The sequence below is a fragment of the Mercenaria mercenaria genome, chromosome 8 (genome assembly GCF_021730395.1).
Source record: "Mercenaria mercenaria strain notata chromosome 8, MADL_Memer_1, whole genome shotgun sequence".
In the NCBI taxonomy this organism is placed as follows: domain Eukaryota; kingdom Metazoa; phylum Mollusca; class Bivalvia; order Venerida; family Veneridae; genus Mercenaria; species Mercenaria mercenaria.
The window spans coordinates 11,718,098-11,736,616 of NC_069368.1; the positions used below are offsets into that span (position 1 = coordinate 11,718,098).

Sequence of the window (18,519 nt, forward strand, 5' to 3'; positions counted from 1 at the left end):
TTGTGTCAGTTCATCAGTGGCAATATTTTTTTAAGTTAGAGATATTTTTCATGTAAATGAAAGGGGCGCAGAAAGGGCACTGGGTGGATTTGAGCGGATGCTCTTGGGGATGAATGCCATTGTGGAGTTGGCTTTTTGGTGATGTTATTTGTAATGGTTTTCCAAGAGAAATCCGATGTAATGGCGTCTCCGAGATATATACACTTTCTGTAGGTTCCAGCCGGGTGTCGTGGATGGTGTATGTGAAGTCAAGTGGATTTCGCTTGTTTGTGCATAATTTCACACTTGCCGGGATAAAAATTACATGGGCCACTCACGCTCCATTTTTTACAAACAATCAAGGTCGTGTTGTTCAAAATTGTCTGGCGTCTTCTTGGTGCATGAGATGTCTGTACATTGGACAGTCATCTGCAAAAATTTAAGGTGGATTGCTGATCTGACTATGGAAGGCAGGTCATACTGTCCTATGGTGCACCAGATGATCCAGATAATACTGAACTAGCACCATCAAGGACTACTTGTTGTGACAATGCAGGAAGTTGGCGATCCAAGAATTAATACTGCCCCAGACTTTGTGGTGATCCAGCTTCTGTAGGAGGCGGTGATCACTAGCCTTATCAAATGCCATACTAATATCTAGAAGAATAGTGTCTATTTGTTGATATTTTGTTGATGCCTTCAGCTAGGTCATTTATGGTAAGAATATGTTTGATATTGCAGGAATGGAGCGTTTGCCCTTCTTGAAGACAGGGGAAACTAGTGCAGTTTATCCAGTCAAATGGTATTTGACCCTGGCCGACAGACAGTTGAAAGAACTTTGTAAGCCCTGGTGTCAACTCATCAGCGACACGCTCCAGAAGTTTAGAGAAGATCTTGTCTGACTCAGCCGTTTTGTGTGGTTTTAACCCCTGTAGACGTTTAAACGCAACTTTCTCTGTGATATTGATGGTGCCAGCTGAGTGGATTTTACTAGATGGTAGATTTTGGATTAGAGGTATCAACTTCATTGGAGAACACAGATGAAAATATTAGCTTCTCATTGACTGTGTTGTATGTGGTACCATCTCTCTTCAAAGCAGACACGCCAAAGTTGTCCTTCTTAGTTCCAGAGTACTTTTGGGTTCTCATGGTCCTCAGCTAACATGGAGGCTACATTTGTCTCATGGGCTGCTCTGCAGGCTCTCTGGGCTTACGCTTAATGTCTGCATCTGAAGGGGAGTTTGACTTCTTGGCACTCCTGGACTTGTTATTTCAACTTCCTCATGAGCCAATAGTTTTGACTTGTTATTTCAACTTCCTCGTGAGCCAATAATTTTATGTAGAGTTACAATGAAAAATCTCAATTCCAGAGCTATTTAAGGACAACAATTTTTGCCAATAACCACCTTGAAAGTCATAAAGGGGGAATAATTCTGTCAAAATAAAACGCAGTTCCTATAGAATTGACCCGATGGTGTGTATTATTGCACTATAATTGAACAGTATAAGATGCACGAGTTTTACTAAAGCAAGCAGCACTTTAAGATATTTTCAATACAATACACATATAGATCTAGATCTAGAGATAAGAAGAGGCATTTACCTTTAAACATAGAACATGCGATATTGGGTCATCCAAGCAGTCTTGTGCACTGTACCTCCAGAATGGAAATATAACTAGAAGATGCTTTTGTACAAAAGCATGTCTCCCCCAATGCATAGTAGTAATAGGCAAGACGTCGATAGAGGACAGGAACAAAAGTCCAAGAGACACCGATGGTTGGCTGCAATATAGGGATCATCTACTTGGCATGTCCAATCATCCCAAGAAGTTTCAAGTAGTTCTCAAGTTATGGATTGGAAATGGTTTTCCATGTTCTGGCCCCTGTGACCTTGACCTTTGATCGAGTTACCCCAAATTCAATAGGGGTCATCTACTCTGCATGTCCAATCATCCTATGAAGTTTCAACTTTCTGGGCCAAGTGGTTCTCAAGTTTTTGACCGGAAAGAGTTTTCCATGTTCAGGCCCATGTGACCTTGACCTTTGCTCATCAATAGGGGTCATCCACTCTGTTTCCTATACTCTATGAAGTTTGAAGGTTCTGGGTCAAATGGGTCTTAAGTTATTGATCAGAAATTGTTTTCCAATTTCTGGCCCGTGACCTTGAACTTTGATCAAGTGACCCAAAAATCAATAAGGTTCATCTACTCTACATTTCCAATCATCCTATGAAGTTTCAACATTCTGGGTCAAGTGGTTCTCAGGCTATTGATCAGAAACGGTTTTCCATGTTCAGGCCCCTGTGACCTTGACCTTTGATTGAGTAACCCCAAAAATAATAGGGGTCATCTGCTTTGTAAGCCCTATCACCCAATGAAGTTTGAAGGTTCTAGGACAAATGGTTCTCCAATTATTGATCGAAAATGAAGTGTGACCTTGACCTTTGGTGGAGTGACCCCAAAAACAATAGGGGTCATCTACTCCATAAGCCCTACCACCCTATGAAGTTTGAAGGTTCTATGTCAAATGGTTCTCCAGTTATTGATCGGAAATGAAGTGCTACTGACGGACAGGACAAAAACAATATGTCAGTGTGTGTGTGTGTGTGTGTAGGGGGGGGGGGGGGGGGGGGGGGGGAGGGGGGGTGAAGACATACAAATCCACATTTCTGGGACTCAGTCAGAAGCTTAGTATCACAGGCAATCATAAAACATAGTACAACTTCATCAGGAGAAAACACAAACAAATATAGATATAAATAATGTATTTATTTATCTGTAAAGTTGTGTTTTATAAAATATACATGTATGCCTCACAAGGCAGGTTGGAAGTGTTTGGTGTCAATGCTGAAAACTGTTATTTACAAACAACATTAATAACATTGTTTTAAAAAATACTTCACTTTAATGCTTTCGGTAATACATTTGAGTCTATGATTAAATCCTATCTAAATTCAAGGTTGTGTTATAATGACAAAAAGTATAAATAGTTCAATAGTGCGAGAAATAAATTTCGAACTCATAAAAGGTTAATCTTGCTAATAATAATAATTTTTGTAAAAAACTAGCAATCCAGTAAGTTTAAATCAATATTCTCTTGGAAAATTTTAGTAGTGTCAGTTTATTTAGATATTTCAGTTTTTTACAATGTACAGTTAACATCAACTTTGGTGGGTCGAAAAAATAATCCTTTCATTTCCTTGGTATTCATGAATGTAAAGCATGAAACTTCAGACAGTTTCAATGTCATGTATTAAGAACACAAACTAACATTAAAGAAAGTGATTATGTTAATCAGTTTGTCACTGTTAGAAACAAGAAATATCCATGCACACATATGCAGCTATTGCCTAGAATTTTACTGATTTTAGTGAAAGTCGCCAACAATATATAATCATGTCTGTGTAACAGATGTGAAAAATATATTCATGTAAAAAAATACACTGAAATCAGTCTGACTTTTAACCCTTAGCATGCTGGACACGATTGATTCTGCCTTTGTGACCAGTGCATCCGTGCAGTCTGATCATGATCTGCACTGTTTGCCATTCAGTCAGTATATTTTTGGTAAGCACCCCTTTTAATAGGTAATGGTACTGTCCAAACTGAAAGATGGACAAGTTCATTATAGAAATTTAGCAGGGTAAGGGTTAAATAAGGTAGTGGACCTGTAATGACGATAAGCAATTTAAGTGAGATTACGTAATCTCCCGATGCTACTGCGGCATTCTCCGGCTGCTAATGTAGCTTCTACGAGCAACCAAACAGAGAATGCCAAGGTCCTATATGAAGAAAACATAATCACACGTAAATTGCTGATATTCATTACGAGTCCATTATCTTAAGGATTTTAATTGGTGAAATTTCTGTTATAACAGGTAACAACAGTAACAACATAATAATCATGATACATGTAACAAAGTATGCAACTCCATATACACTAAAACTATATTTACCTATCTCACCAAGTATAAGCAAATGTAAAGCAGTGCTAATACTGAATGCTAAGCCAGTTTAGGATAAATGTTGCTAGCACACGAAGAACTGTAAAACTGTCCTATAGAAATATAATACCATACTGGTGATTAATGCTTTTACATTTTGCATAATAATCTAATAAAATAAGTTTTTACTTTGTTGCTTTAAGTAAGGTAGTGTCAGGTATTTATCACAGTTAATGAACAATGTGTACATGACTCCTTAAACAGGAAAATCACCTTACATTGTAATAACGACAGTAAACTCTAAGCTAGTTTCTTTTGCCGCCTTCATTTTTCTCACCTAAAGATTTCAGTATCAATACATGACATGCAATTCTTAATCATATACATCACTTCAAGTAAAAGTATCATTTGATAAAAAGTCAGTATCAAAAATGAAATAAAATTTGTCCTTTGTTCAAATGGCTGAAAAGGCAGTGTAATAGAACAGAGTTTTAAGAAATCTTCATTTGATAAGAATTGGTAAAAGATCATTTTAGCAGTTTTTTATACTGAATTTCATCATAAAAGGTACTGCCAGCACGGTTTTGTAGTTACATCAATGAAAACATTCTATCAAACACAGTACATCAAACTCAGTTTAGGGTTAAGACTCCAGAAGATCATGGGTAAAAGGATTTTATCATATTTTCATGAATGCTGAAGACTCGCCGTAAGCCATCTTAAAACAAAAGCTGACCGAGGTTTTTATCAGTATGTTTTCTCATTTTTTAAATACACAAAATACAATAAAAAGGTCAAAGTTTATTTTATGATGTGGCTGAAGTTGATGCTGTACCAACTGACTGGCTAGTGACAGGGCACACTTCATCTCCAGGGACTCCCATCACAAACATCCAATGATTCTGTTCCTTCTCTGCACGGTGGGAATCTAACATTGTGCATGCCGACATCTCATACTCTCTTGTTCCGAATGAGGTGCGAATACAGATATCCTGTTCTACACATAAATCCTGATTCGTGACAACATGATTGAAAATTATCTTATCATTGGCCTGAAAAAGAAAAAATATATTTCTAAATATTCATAAATTATTTTTATAATACGTGAACTATTGTATTATTATGCTTTTGGTACTGCCTACTTAACAAATAGTGAAGGCCTTTGAGTAGTTTGTCATCAAACTTATCACGGTTCAGGGTTAATGCCCGAGTGGTTTATTATCTAAGCATCTGAACGATGAACAGAGGTAAATTCAACGATAAACCACAAGAAGACCTTAATTGTTTTCATTCTTAAATATGTATGCTCACTGAAATATTTTGATAAAAATTATGCTGGGCTTCATTTATCCGAGTAGTAATGAACCAGATGTCGTGTGGCAATTTGACTTCATAACTGATGTCATAATGCCCTCTTATCAGTCCAGGCTTCAACCGTTGTTTATTGCAGTTGTTTAACTGGTAATCAAATCGAACCATATTAGAATGTTCAATATAATGTAAAACAATTCTTTATCATTTTTGATAAAATTCTTAATATTCATTAGCAGACCTGACAATCCTGACCATACTGCAGGATTTAGTTAAAGATTAAAAATACAACAAGAGCTGTCCGTAAGACAGTGCGCTCGACTTTTCTCAGTGCTTGACTCTGAATTAGAGCTTTGCCAGTAAAAAAAAAATGGGCATAATTCTGTCAAAATTCAAATCAGAGTTATGGGAATTGTGTCTCCTGGTGTAGACTTTGATAGTAAATAACTAGTTTGAGTTTCAAGTCAAAAGCTTTAATAGTAACAGAGATATTTGACTGTATCAAAAATTTTAACAAAAAATTCTAAGTTAAAAAGGGACATAATTATGTCAAAATTCAAATCAGAGTTATGTGGATTGTTTCTCCTGGTGTAGACTTTGACAGTTAACAAGTATTTTAAGTTTCAAGTCAAAAGCTTTGATAGTAACAGAGATATTTGACTTTATCAAAAACTCTAACCAAATATTTTAAGTTAAAAAGGGGCATAATTCTGTCAAAATTCAATCAGAGTTAAGGGAATTGTGTCTCCTGGTGTAGATTTTGATAGTAAATAACTATTTTGAGTTTGAAGTCAAAAGCTTTAATACAATGTAGTAACAAAGATATTTGACTTTATCAAAAATTTAACAAAAAATTCTAAGTTAAAAAGGGGCATAATTCTGTCAAAATTCAAATCAGAGTTATGGGGATTGTTTCTCCTGGTGTAGCCTTTGATGGTAAATAAGTATTTTAAGTTTCAAGTTAATAGCTTTGATAATAACAGATATATCTGACTTTATCAAAAACTTTAACCAAAAATTCTAAGTTAAAAAGGGGCATAATTCTGTCAAAATTGAAACAGAGTTATGGGGATTGTTTCTCCTGGTGTAGACTTTGATAGTAAATAACCATTTTAAGTTTCAAGTCAATAGCTTTGTTAGTAACAGAGATATTTGACTTTATCAAAAACTTTAACCAAAATTCTAAGTTAAAAAGGGGCATAATTCTGTCAAAATTCAATCAGAGTTACAGAGATTGTTTCTCCTGGTGTAGACTTTGATAGTAAATAACTATTTTAAGTTTCAAGTCAATAGCTTTGATAGTAACAGAGATATTAGACCTTATCAAAAACTTCAACCAACGGTGACGCCGACGCCGGGGCGAGTACAATAGCTCTACTTTTTCTCCAAAAAGTCGAGCTAAAAATACAAGAAAAATTATTAAAATATTACTTACAGTTACTGGTATGCCCTCATATTCCAGCCTGAGTTTAGGTTTTAAGTGGAGAATTTTCCATTCTATCTTAGGTGATACTTCACAGACCAGGGACAACTCCTGGTGTCGAGATTTGTTTGGAGATTTATGTAAAGTTACACGATCACTCTGCAGAAAGAGCTGTAAACAAACAGAAAAGTGTATCATTATATCAACCTTTACCCAGCTAAATTTCTAAAATGGACTGGTCCATCATTCAATTTGAGCAGTATGATTTATTATTCAAAGGGGTGTTCACTGAAAATTTACTGACTGAATAGCTAACAGTGCAGACCATGCATGATCAGCCTGCACAGACTGGTCTGCATTGGTTGCAAAGGCAAAACACTTGCAACCAGCAGGCTAAAGGTTAATACAAAACTAGAATGATTTAGATTTCATTTTGTTTTGTTGGGTTTGAAAATCACATATATACAGAGTCTAGGTCAAATTGTAACTTTATGGAACTAGAAAGTTGTTTTTGAAAAAAAAAAACATGCATTTAATAATGATAATATGAGGTGTTATAATTAAAAAGAAAACATCAAAGGTAAATAACTCCATGAAAACTTATTCAACTGGAACATGCCTGATACATGTGCAAACAGGTTTAACACATATCACTCCGGTGTAGTTTCACTGAAAATGAGAGATGGGTAATGCAAATGAAGTCCAGATAAAAGTCTCTTATACAGACTTAAATGTATAAAATCAAAGGGTCATTACCATGACTCATTAAAATATTATTCAACCTTAAAAATATATAATATGTGCAGCTAGACTTTGTACTAATCATTCCTACGAAGTTTCTCCCAAATTCAACAAACAGTATAGAATAAATTTTATTTTAAGAAAAGCTTTAATAGGCCATTACTAAATAAATCAGAGTAGGAAATGCTGATAACACTTCACACTGATCATTCCTGTGAAAGTTTGCTAAAATCTGACCAGAAGTTTAGGAGATGCAGAGACAGTCAGTAAGTTTCCAAAGAGTGACATCAGTTATGTAATGTAATGTGATGTGTATGTGATGTAATCTAAAAGTATAGACAATGTTTACACCTGTGACACTTTCCAGTATGCTAGATATTTTTGTTTGAAAGAATATAAAGTTTCTGCATTTCAAACTTCAACAGGTAATTCATTCCATATTTTAGGACCAGAATAGTCAAGACTTTTCCTATAAAATTCTGTGTTGGGTTTTGGCAAGTGCAAGTTCAGTTTTGGGTCAAGTGACCTTATAGGTTTACTGTCTTTACTTCATGTAAAAATGAAAACTTTGTGTTCAAGTATGCAGGACATATATTATTCAGAGACTTGTAAACTAGTATTGCTTTTTTGTATCTGACTCTGTCAGGAAATTTCATCCAATTCAGAACTTTAAATAAATCTTCAGAAGGGGTGTCAAAATTTGCATCAAGTATAATTCTGGCTGCTCGTTTTTGAAATATAATCACAGTGTCCATTTCTGCAACAATAACAAGTAGTAATTACTTATTGAAACATTAAAAATTACATGTGCATAATATCACTTATAAATACAATTACTCATCATTGCAATTCATCTTCTCTCTAACATAAGAAATAAAACCATGACCAATGCAAGAGTATAATATAAATATATAATTACATAGCTTGATCAAAGAAAACACTGCACATAGTTTTCCAGTTTCCATGATGGATAAACTGGCATCAGCTTTTTTGCCTCTAAATTCAATTAAATAACAAGAGCTGTCCGTAAGACAGCACGCTCAACTTGTATGTATGTATGTATGTATACTGCTTGACGCCCCTTTCGGGTATAACTAGCAGGTGCGCGTCTGTGCCAGAATAAAGTTAAAAGAATGACAGTAAGATGTCAAAAGGAAGATAGTGCAAGATAAAACTGTATTAACAAGAGTAAAATCAGGATAAAACAGGGTGTAGTCACTTAATAGTAGTGGGATGCGTTAACAGCATGTCTGAAATGTTCAGGATCAGGCTGATTAACGATCAGGGGTGGCAGCTGATTCCATAGGGTAACAGTGTATGGAAAGAAAGAGAACTTAAAAACATTAATGTTTGTATGGATCTGCCTAAGGGAGTGTTCGTGCATATGACGTGTTCGTCTCAATGGCTGTACTAGATAAGGAGGGACTGGAATAGCTACGTAACCATGAACGATTTTGTAAAAACATGAAAAGTCTAGCAATTGTCCGTCTGTCCTCGAGTGTCTGCCAACTGAGATCATTTAACATGTTTGTTACACTATCATAATATGAATATTGACCCTTTACCCGCCTGGCAGCTCTTCTTTGCACCATTTCTATTTTATGTATGTTTCTTTGTGTGTGTGGTGACCATACCGTAGAGGCATACTCTAGTTGTGGCCTAACTAGAGTCTTGTAGGAGGTTTCTTTAATATTTTGGTTTTTGACCGGGAGGTTTCTGCGTAGGAAACCCAGTGATTTGTTTGCATTGTTTGTGATTCTATCTACATGTGTGTTCCAGGAGAGATCATTTGCTATATCTACCCCTAGAAACTTTGCACTGGAGACCACTTCCAGGATTTGACCGTGTAAAATGTAGTTATGTGTAAATTTCTTTCTGTTTTTTGTTATGTTCATGACCTGACATTTGCTGGGATTGAACTCCCATCTCCCACACTTTTCTCAGTGCTTGACTCTGAATTAAGAGCTTTGCCAATAAAAACTTTATATAACTTTAACTGAAAAATCTAAGTGAAACAGGGACATAACTCTTTCAAAATTCAAACCAGAGTTATGGGGTTTGCTTCTCCTGGTGTAGACTTTGATAGTAAATAACTATTTTAAGTTTCAAGTCAACAGCTTTGATAATAACAGAGATATCTGACTTTATCAAAAACTTTAACAAAAAATTCTAAGTTAAAAAGGGGCATAACTCTGTCAAATTCAAATCAGAGTTATGGGGATTGTTTCTCCTGGTGTAGACTTTGATAGTTAATAACTAGTTTAAGTTTCAAGTCAATAGCTTTGATAGTACCAGAGATATCTGACTTTATCAAAAACTTCAACCAAAAATTCTAAGTCAAAAAGGGGCATAACTCCATCAAAATTCAAATCAGAGTTATGGGGATTGTTTCTCCTGGTGTAGACTTTGATAGTTAATAACTATTTTAAGTTTCAAGTCAATTGCTTTGATAGTAACAGAGATATTTGACTTTATCAAAAACTTTAACCAATGGCGACTTCGACACTGGGGCGAGTGCAATAGTACTACGTTTTCTTTGAAAAATCGAGCTAAAAATGGAGCATCAACATTTGTCTCTCTGGTCACATTTCTTAGAAAAAAAATACACCATGCTGGACATAGGTTGAAAGTTCAGCTGGATATTTTTCCTAGTTATATAAATCCACTCAATTTACCTGTACTTTAATACCCCAAGCAGTACCTTTTTAATGAACCCTGTTTGTGCCAATTAAAAAAAAAATGATAAAGAACATGTAAACTTACATTTCCACCTTCATCATCCAATGTAGAAAGATAAAACACTTGTCCATATCTCAGTGGCTCACCGTCTTTTGTTCCATCTTTACTGCAACATTAAAACAATAACAAAATGATTATACCTGCGCATAATTTCTACATTTTAACTCTTCCATTGTACATACTCATTCTTAAGTTTTCATTCATCATAAGTGTAAACACTAATTTTAAAGAGGTAACTTTTTCAGTACATTTCAAACTATTAAAAAAAATTGGAATGGTGCAGTTCAGTCTGTTCTGGTGAAATTTGTCAACCATTATCCAGTCTGGTGACAGCACTCCACTTCTACTTTGTGGGCACCAGTTATCTATGGGTTCTGAGGGCATGCCCCTCTAAACAAATTCTGAAATTCTAAATTACCCCAGGTACAATCTCGGGGCATTTTAATGCATAATATGATGAACACTAATTGCATTTTGACCTCTTTTTTAAGACGGTGGGAGTGTTGAAAAGTGTAGACTTTTGTCTATAGTGTTGAAGTAAGCTAAGCCACAGAAATCATTCCAATAAATTTAATTTTACAGTTTAAAAGACTATAATTTACATTAAAAGTAGAGGTAAATGTACATTTGTCCTAATGATAAGCCAAATTAAACTGTACCTTTTTACAACAAATGTACTTCTCAGGTTAGGGGTTAAATCTCTGCTGCCAGTTACATTGCATGGAGCTTCAAATTTGCTGGAGTAAAGAATTTTGTTGACTTGAGGGACCACTGCTAAGTTGCATTCACTTCTAGGTTCTATGTGTGCAAAATATTGTGTGCGATCCAAGGCTGCTGGACACCTGATGTTTACCTTGTCTCCAAAATGAACAAAACCATCCCTTGATATACTTAAATCTGTCTGTAAAAATAAAACATAAAAATGTTACTACTATGTTTACAAATGTATCAGGTCCTCCACCATCATCTGCTATGATGTTGCTCAACAAAACACAAAATTTTTCAGTGCTTTTAAAAAGTCTGGCATGCAAAATTGAAATATACAAACATTTTCTGTATGTTTTTCATAAAATTATCTGTGACAAATCACATAAAAACAAGGTTTAAAAAAGCACACCTGTCTTATTTTGTAATGTAAAATCCAGCAAATTGACTCTTACCTTTTTGAAAATAGTTTGTTCTAATTTTGTCCTCTTTTGATTTAACAACTGCCCTGATTCTCTTTTATGCAAAAATTCTTTGAGTGTGTCCTGAAAAATATTAAATACACATTTTAAACATAAATATCAATTAAGTGGTCAGCCCATTGCGTGGCTAATACGCCCAATACAAGTAAGTGCCTTACAGTCCAAGTTTATGTCAAAATTAGCACTACATAAGTTGCTTTGTATTGTTTGAAAAAGTAAAAAGGCTAAAGCTTGCCTTTCAATTTTTCCAAACAATGGAATATTTAAACTAAGATAGCCGGCTACTCTACATGTAATTCTTATAGTTCATGCATCTATAAATTAAACTTTCAAGATTAAATGAGTTTACAAGTTACTCCCTTTTCATCTGCTGTGCATAGAACTCTCATATAACTACAAAGAAAATTAGCATTACATTAAAAAAAAATGGGGGAAAGACAAAATTTTAATATTAAGCACCAGATGTTTGTATTTTATTTCTTGATAGACATGCATGTAGCATTCCTCACTTAATAAGAAACATCCAGCATTGGTATTTGCCAAATTCTACGGCTAAATGATATGGACTTTAGGACAGTTTTTAATGTCAGTTAGATGCATAACATAAAGGGGCACACCTTCAGTTTGTTTTTATCAAGTAAGAACTTCTCTCTGCTAGTAATTGAAAATAAAATTGAAAAACTTGATTCAGTTAGTTCCGACTTTTTGTATGGTAACTGTGTGTAAACTCAAAAACAGAACTGAACTGTCGGCTTAAAGATTCAAATATAGAACTGTCAGCTAACGGTGAATATACAGCGTCATAATTGGTTGGATTCTTAAAAGTATTATTTATTTTTATGGGAAGAGGGAGGAGTAGGTGGGGGGGTGTATTTTTTATTTGAAAAACAGTAATTTTTAACGTTTGATAACAATAGGGTAGTGATATTCGTAATTATATGTATAGACCTATGCAAATGACAAAATCGTGGTCTGAATTTTAAAGGACTAGATTTCACTCTGTTTAATTCATTCATTTTTTATTTTACTTAAAATTTAAATAATTAGCAAATAATTTATTAATACAACCGAGAAAAAAGTTCCCATTTCATCCAGTAAAAAAACATGGTGAAAAAGTCAACAATTTTGGTTTGCCTACACAGGTTTAGGGTTGTTGACATTTGAACCTGAGTGTTGACATTAATTTTTGGGAAAAAAATCCCAATTAAAGCATTTGTAACCAACTCAATAGTCCTAAATATAAGACCTAACATAACTCATATCACTTTATAAGTTCATTTTAATTGATATCTTACATTTTTTATTTTCCAAGTCGAAAAAGGATTTGATAGTAAAAATGTAAAATGTCAGAATATTAAATGTTGAAGTCAAATTACAACTATTTACTATGTACAACTTTTTCATGTCTAATTATTTGGACTACCAAATTAATTGTAGAGTCAGTGTACCCGGTTTCGCACTGTACGCGGTTTCGCACACCCAGCAAATTCATGTGCTTTGTGAGAATAAAGCAGAAAATTCAACAATTCTTTGTTATTATTTCACAAAACTGAGTTATTCTCTACATAAATTGTCACAAGGGGTCCACCCCCGCTTGAGCCTCGTTCTGGTAAGTGCAGAGGAAAACAATAACAATACTAATGGAGGCCAGTAGGTCAGCTGAAAAATTTAAATTTTATGAAAATAATGACTAAGCAAACAACAAGGTGTAAAATAAATTGAAAAATCACTTTTCCTTCATACATGTAGGTATTTACCTATTACTTTACCGAAATGAAAAATATTTCAACAGATATTGAAGTTCTCCCAACCTGCAAAATGACTTCAACTTGATTGTTTGCTTTACGTTTTTATTAAAACAGAGGACTTAATCGAATGACAAGACTTGTTGGGGTCTTTTGTGATTCAGCAGCTTCTATTGTTTATTTTTGTTTCATGTATTCAGCTGTTTTAGCCTTTTCTGCTTTAAGCAATAAAAACAGGGTTTGGTCCCTATATTTCACTTTCATAACTGCTTTTTAATTTCACTTACAGATGTTTTATTGGAAAATACATGCTTAAATTGAATAGAATAAATACTTAAAAAGTTAATTGAAATTTTTCTTTGGGGTAAATGCATTACTATCACTGAATTCTATAAATAGCATGGTGTGCGAAACCGGGTACACTTAAATGCAAAAACTGGTCAAAATATGTTATCCGAATCAAGTTCACCAAGAGGTATGACGTCATTGAAGTGGGAAAGGAAAGTAAGCATGTTTTAAACCAAAATAAGTGTATTTATTAAAACATGTAGAGGTAAATTCAAATTTAATCATTTTTGGCTAAATAGGAAAGTATTCTTAGGAAATGTGTGCGAAACCGGGTACACTGACTCTAGCCTGTCAAGTTTTGATTGTACTGTTTCTACTTAACCCCTTATCAATGACATATCTGGATGCTCAATAAACTGCTCCTCAAAGATAAAATGTAAACCACATGAAACAATGCAATGGATAAGCTAGCTTGTTCTTGGGACTTGTGAAACATAAAACTTATTGAGAACAATAAAAACAAAAATAACCTCTTCCAACTGAATGTCTTCATTCCAGTTTCCAACTCTCACAGACGGATTATATGTTCTGACACTCATTTTGTCTATCTGGGTAAATAAACTCCCAGGAAATAAAGTGTCTGGAAAGTTGTTTACCCTGACAACACTAAAAACTAGCAACGGAGTGAATGAAATTGTATACATTGAGAAAAACCAATACCATACTGTCAACGCGAGGCACGGTATATACAGTATACTTGATTGCCCTGTGCGATTATGGGTTAATTTCCCTAAGAAGTGCATTCTAGCCTGACCATGCCTGAAAGCCGTCATTCCATTTGAGGGCAGTTAAGACATAAAAAGTCGCGTTGGTTTAGCCTGTTCATTGACGGTAGTAAAAATGCACCCTGCCCATAATACTCGCGAGAGGCGTGAAGCAGTATAAAGAGATAGATAGATACCATCCACCACACCTATCCCCTGGTTGAGAAGAACTCAACATTTCTAAATGTCACATATACAGGCTTGATCAAACCGAGCCTGCAACATTTCAATTTATGTCGTGTTGGGAGACTTGTGGTTTTCCATTTTTCTGTTTCACAAGTACACAAATACAAGTAGAGACATTCACAGACGTATTCACCCATAATCGTACAAACATTGATATCTTTATACATATCTCTTCATTTGTCAGCAGGCAACTCAAACTGACTGAATGTCATACAATCAATTTTAGCATGGAATCGGTCTTTAAACAACCTCGTCAATTTTGTGTGTACATTTACAATATTGTTTAGCTGGCTTAGTGTCTTATAAAATCATTAAGAGGTTATAAGAATCTTTCATTCATGTCTGTGTAAGACAGTGTTTTTCGCTACCCGAAGAAAGTGTTTAATTGATAGGGGGATTAATCCATATTGTCCCATGAGTTAGGAAAACAGCTGACATTCAAAGGCAGATGTTTTCGCCCATAATCGCAAGATTTAAGATCATTTTTCTTGCCTCTCACGTTCAAAAAAAAATCATGATGACAAATAGATTTGGGTATTTTCTATTCTAATGTTTATAGTTGTCGCATGACGTCATAATAGTGCTAATTCTATGTGTTGGCTATCCAACGTGATTTAACCTTTATTTCTCCTTCTATCGGTCAAAATGGTGGCTAAATGTCCAGCCGCAGAGTACCTGTGAGGTTTCCCTTGGAAAAGACAGAATTAAAGATCTATCGTTGGTGCGTGTTCGGATAAATGATAGGTAGGCAAGAATAGAAACGTATATATTTGACAAGGCAGACTAAACTATACGACAGCTTGCGATTTGAACATGAAGACACTTGCGAAAATATCCTACGTATTCAAATGAAAAGAAGCTGATAGTAATGGTAGAGGTATAAAATTAAGGTAGGAAACTGTTATATGATTATTATATTTCTCTGCAAATGGTCAACAGCAAGCCGAGCATGCACCAGCAAAAAAAAAAAAAGCATAATCTAACGCTATCGAAACAGCACTACTTTTGTTACTATATATAATAATATACCTATAAAAGGCCACTAAGGACACATTAAGAACCACTATACAGTTTTTTTCGCAGTTGAGAATTCTGAAATACAAATCAACAGTAAATGCTATAGAAACTCTTTTAAACATCATTAAGCAATTAAATAGTCATATATATTTTTCCGTGAAATGAACCACACTAGGGACAATGATTAACCAATCATAATAAGTTGCAGTGATGAGCTGGGGCCTGTTTCACAAAACTTCGCACGAAGTTTTTTTTTTCGTACGAACATCGTACGCATTTCGTACGATGAAAAAGTTGTTTCATAAAAGTTCGCAAATTTGCGAACTTCGTACGTAGTTGTGAATTTAAGAAAATATATGCGAAGTTAAAATTGTTGTCGCACGGAATTCGTATGCGTAGTAAATCATTAATAAAACGCAGAATATGTATTGTTCTAATTTTTTCGTTTTTGAAAAACACTTTAAATTGAAGAATAAAAATGCTCCGTCATATTTATTCGTTATCAGACTATTAGTATTAATTTCCTGGCAATAAATTGTGAATAACCCCGTATGCTCATATCCAATACAGCCATTTCCAAAAGTCAGCTAACTATATATATTGTATATTGGAGTCTCATCCACTTACAAACATCAATATTTTTTTTTTTATAAAAGTTGATAAAACTTCTTCGTTTTAATTTTTGTTAATATAATTAGCTACCGTTTTAATACATATCGAGATGCGGTAGCCTAAGGCCGGGATAGGTTCGAAACTTGGTACAGGAAGGTCGTGTTAATGAAGAGAGATCATTTGGTGAGCAAATGAACGATGAAATCAGAAAAAAAAATGAAATACTGAAGAAATTGTGAAAAAATGTATTCAAAAATAACATTTGTTATAATTCTAATGAAAGCGATTGTACAACGTACTGTTTTCTTTCACATATAAGTAAACATTTGTACACATGACGAATATCCTTCAAATATAACAGTATGTGGATCTGCAAAAGAATTTCTGCTACGTAAGAGCACATTCTAACACCAACAGATTTGATTCCCTATTAAAGAGATAAGACTGAAACTCTGTGTTATCACGGAATACATGCACTGTATTGAATTTCAATTCTAGCATAAAACTGTTGTTATTGAAACTTTTCGGGTGAGTTTTCACAGGAGAATAAACGTGTGTTAACAGTGAGATTCTCGCGCTCACGTGCTGTTAAAACACCTTTTTGTATATGCGCATTCCGTGGCAGAGCGTAAATGTATTACAGTCAAGAAACAGATAACTCAAAAGGAATTGACGTCAACGTAAAAAACAACTCAGACATTCCCGCGCATTTCATGAAAATTTAACGACGCTGAGTGACAATGTATTCATTTATAAGTTTTAGCGTTAGCGTTTTATGCTAGAATAGCGTTAGCTCATCTTCGTTTCGTGTTATAACATCTTCAGAATCCCAACCGTGCTTGGGCACCAACCAATCACTTGGGATTCTGCAGATGTTATAACACGAAAAAAACATGCGTTATCCCTACAAATTATTACGTCATCGCGTCAGACGTCATAGCGGCGCGCTGGAAAAAGAAAAACTCACTGAATGGGCAAATATTTGGAGGTAGATTATAATACTTGATAACGTGTTAGAATCGAAATAATATATATAAAACAGTGGTTTGCTCTTGAATAAAATCATTGTCAATCTTTAGGCTTAGTACTTGAATGTATTGTACATAGTAGTCATCGAATCAATCTACTTTCACTTTCTAACACAAAGGAACCCGATCGTATGATGTGCCCTCTGTCGAACGCTTCTAATATGTATATATCGCCCATTTCATACTTTTTAGCAGGTTTATGAGTGCTTCCATGTCGCGTATGGTGTTACCTGATAATTAAAGTCTGTCTGACCTAAATGAACTTATTTGGGAACTACGCACTATATGGCAACGATGTGATGCAGTTATCAACCACGTATTTTTAACACACTGAGGAAAACATTGCTGCCTGTTAATATCTAGTTGTATATCTAGTAAGTTTTTTTAATTTGTTGTAGTCTTGCCGACTGAATATAAATCTTATCTTTATATCTTGTTGTTGCGCTCGGTATTTCGAGCTGTTTTATTTCCGTTTTTCTTCTTTTAAAATGAGACACCAACTTGTTGAACAGATATTATTTTTATTTAGCTCGTCTGGTTTTGAAAAAAAAATCTACGAGGTACTATCGCCACTTGAGCGCGGGATTCTCTTCTCTTTTTTTGTTTTAAGTTAAACAATACGGAGAATGATTAATTATTTATTCTGAAATAGGAACTTCGATTATATTTATACACATTACTCTAAGAGATAACGATCTTTTAGTTTCTTTCATTTATTTTACATCTGTTGTAAAGTATGACTGTTATTTTATGCTTACTATGGCCTTTATTACATATCTCACCATTACACAAGAAATCATTTTCTACATTGGGAGAAATGGACTTTCGTACGAAATAATATTCGCACTGATTTCGTACGAAAGTTTTGTGAAACAGGCGTACGATCTTCTTAAAACTTTCGTACGTTTTGCGATCGCAAAATCGTACGAACTTCTTACGAAAAAGTTTTGTGAAACAGGCCCCAGTTTGGCAGATTTTTATGTCGTCCTTATAATAAAACTGGTGTAGTAGGAACAGACAAAACAAAAAAAGTGTAATGTAAAAGAACCTAGATTATGGCATAATCGTTCATACTACACTGGGGTGATTCTTTTCCTGTCGACACCAATCTCAAAAGTGGAAACAGTTGATCGGAACAGACGACGAGAGAACCTTGACAAATTCTGTCGATCAAAAATTTCCTGGAACTGAACATAGTGTTTGTAAGAAGCACATTCAGGCAGATATGTCAAGAAATATGACAGAAACAATAATAAACATTTGGTGAGAAACGAAAAAGTTCATATTTTTTTAAGCTAATATGATTGCATTTGTTAATGATAGTGAATGAGAGAAATGTCGAGTTGACCCATTTACATTCAATCTATGAGGACCGCGACTTTGTTTTTTCCCTGTTGGCCTCTAGTCCTTGTTTTATTTTTCGCGTGTGCCGTAAGCCAGTTTTAATTTCACAGTGGTGCTTTGCTACCGATCATTCCAAAGTGTTGTCCCAAT

The 18,519-nt window shown here is 34.6% G+C and overlaps 1 protein-coding gene across 1 annotated transcript; it reads right to left on the reverse strand.

Moving 5' to 3' along the window:
- Nucleotides 1-2,730: 2,730 nt before the first annotated feature.
- Nucleotides 2,731-14,034, reverse strand: LOC123523047 (cilia- and flagella-associated protein 161-like). Its single transcript, XM_045300638.2, has 6 exons — nucleotides 13,889-14,034; nucleotides 11,299-11,388; nucleotides 10,798-11,039; nucleotides 10,163-10,244; nucleotides 6,671-6,829; nucleotides 2,731-4,976 (listed from the first exon to the last, which is right to left on the reverse strand). The coding sequence occupies exons 1-6, from the start codon at nucleotides 13,955-13,957 to the stop codon at nucleotides 4,731-4,733; spliced, it is 888 nt and encodes a 295-aa protein (XP_045156573.1). The 5' UTR covers nucleotides 13,958-14,034; the 3' UTR covers nucleotides 2,731-4,730.
- Between the last annotated feature and the right edge of the window lie 4,485 nt (nucleotides 14,035-18,519).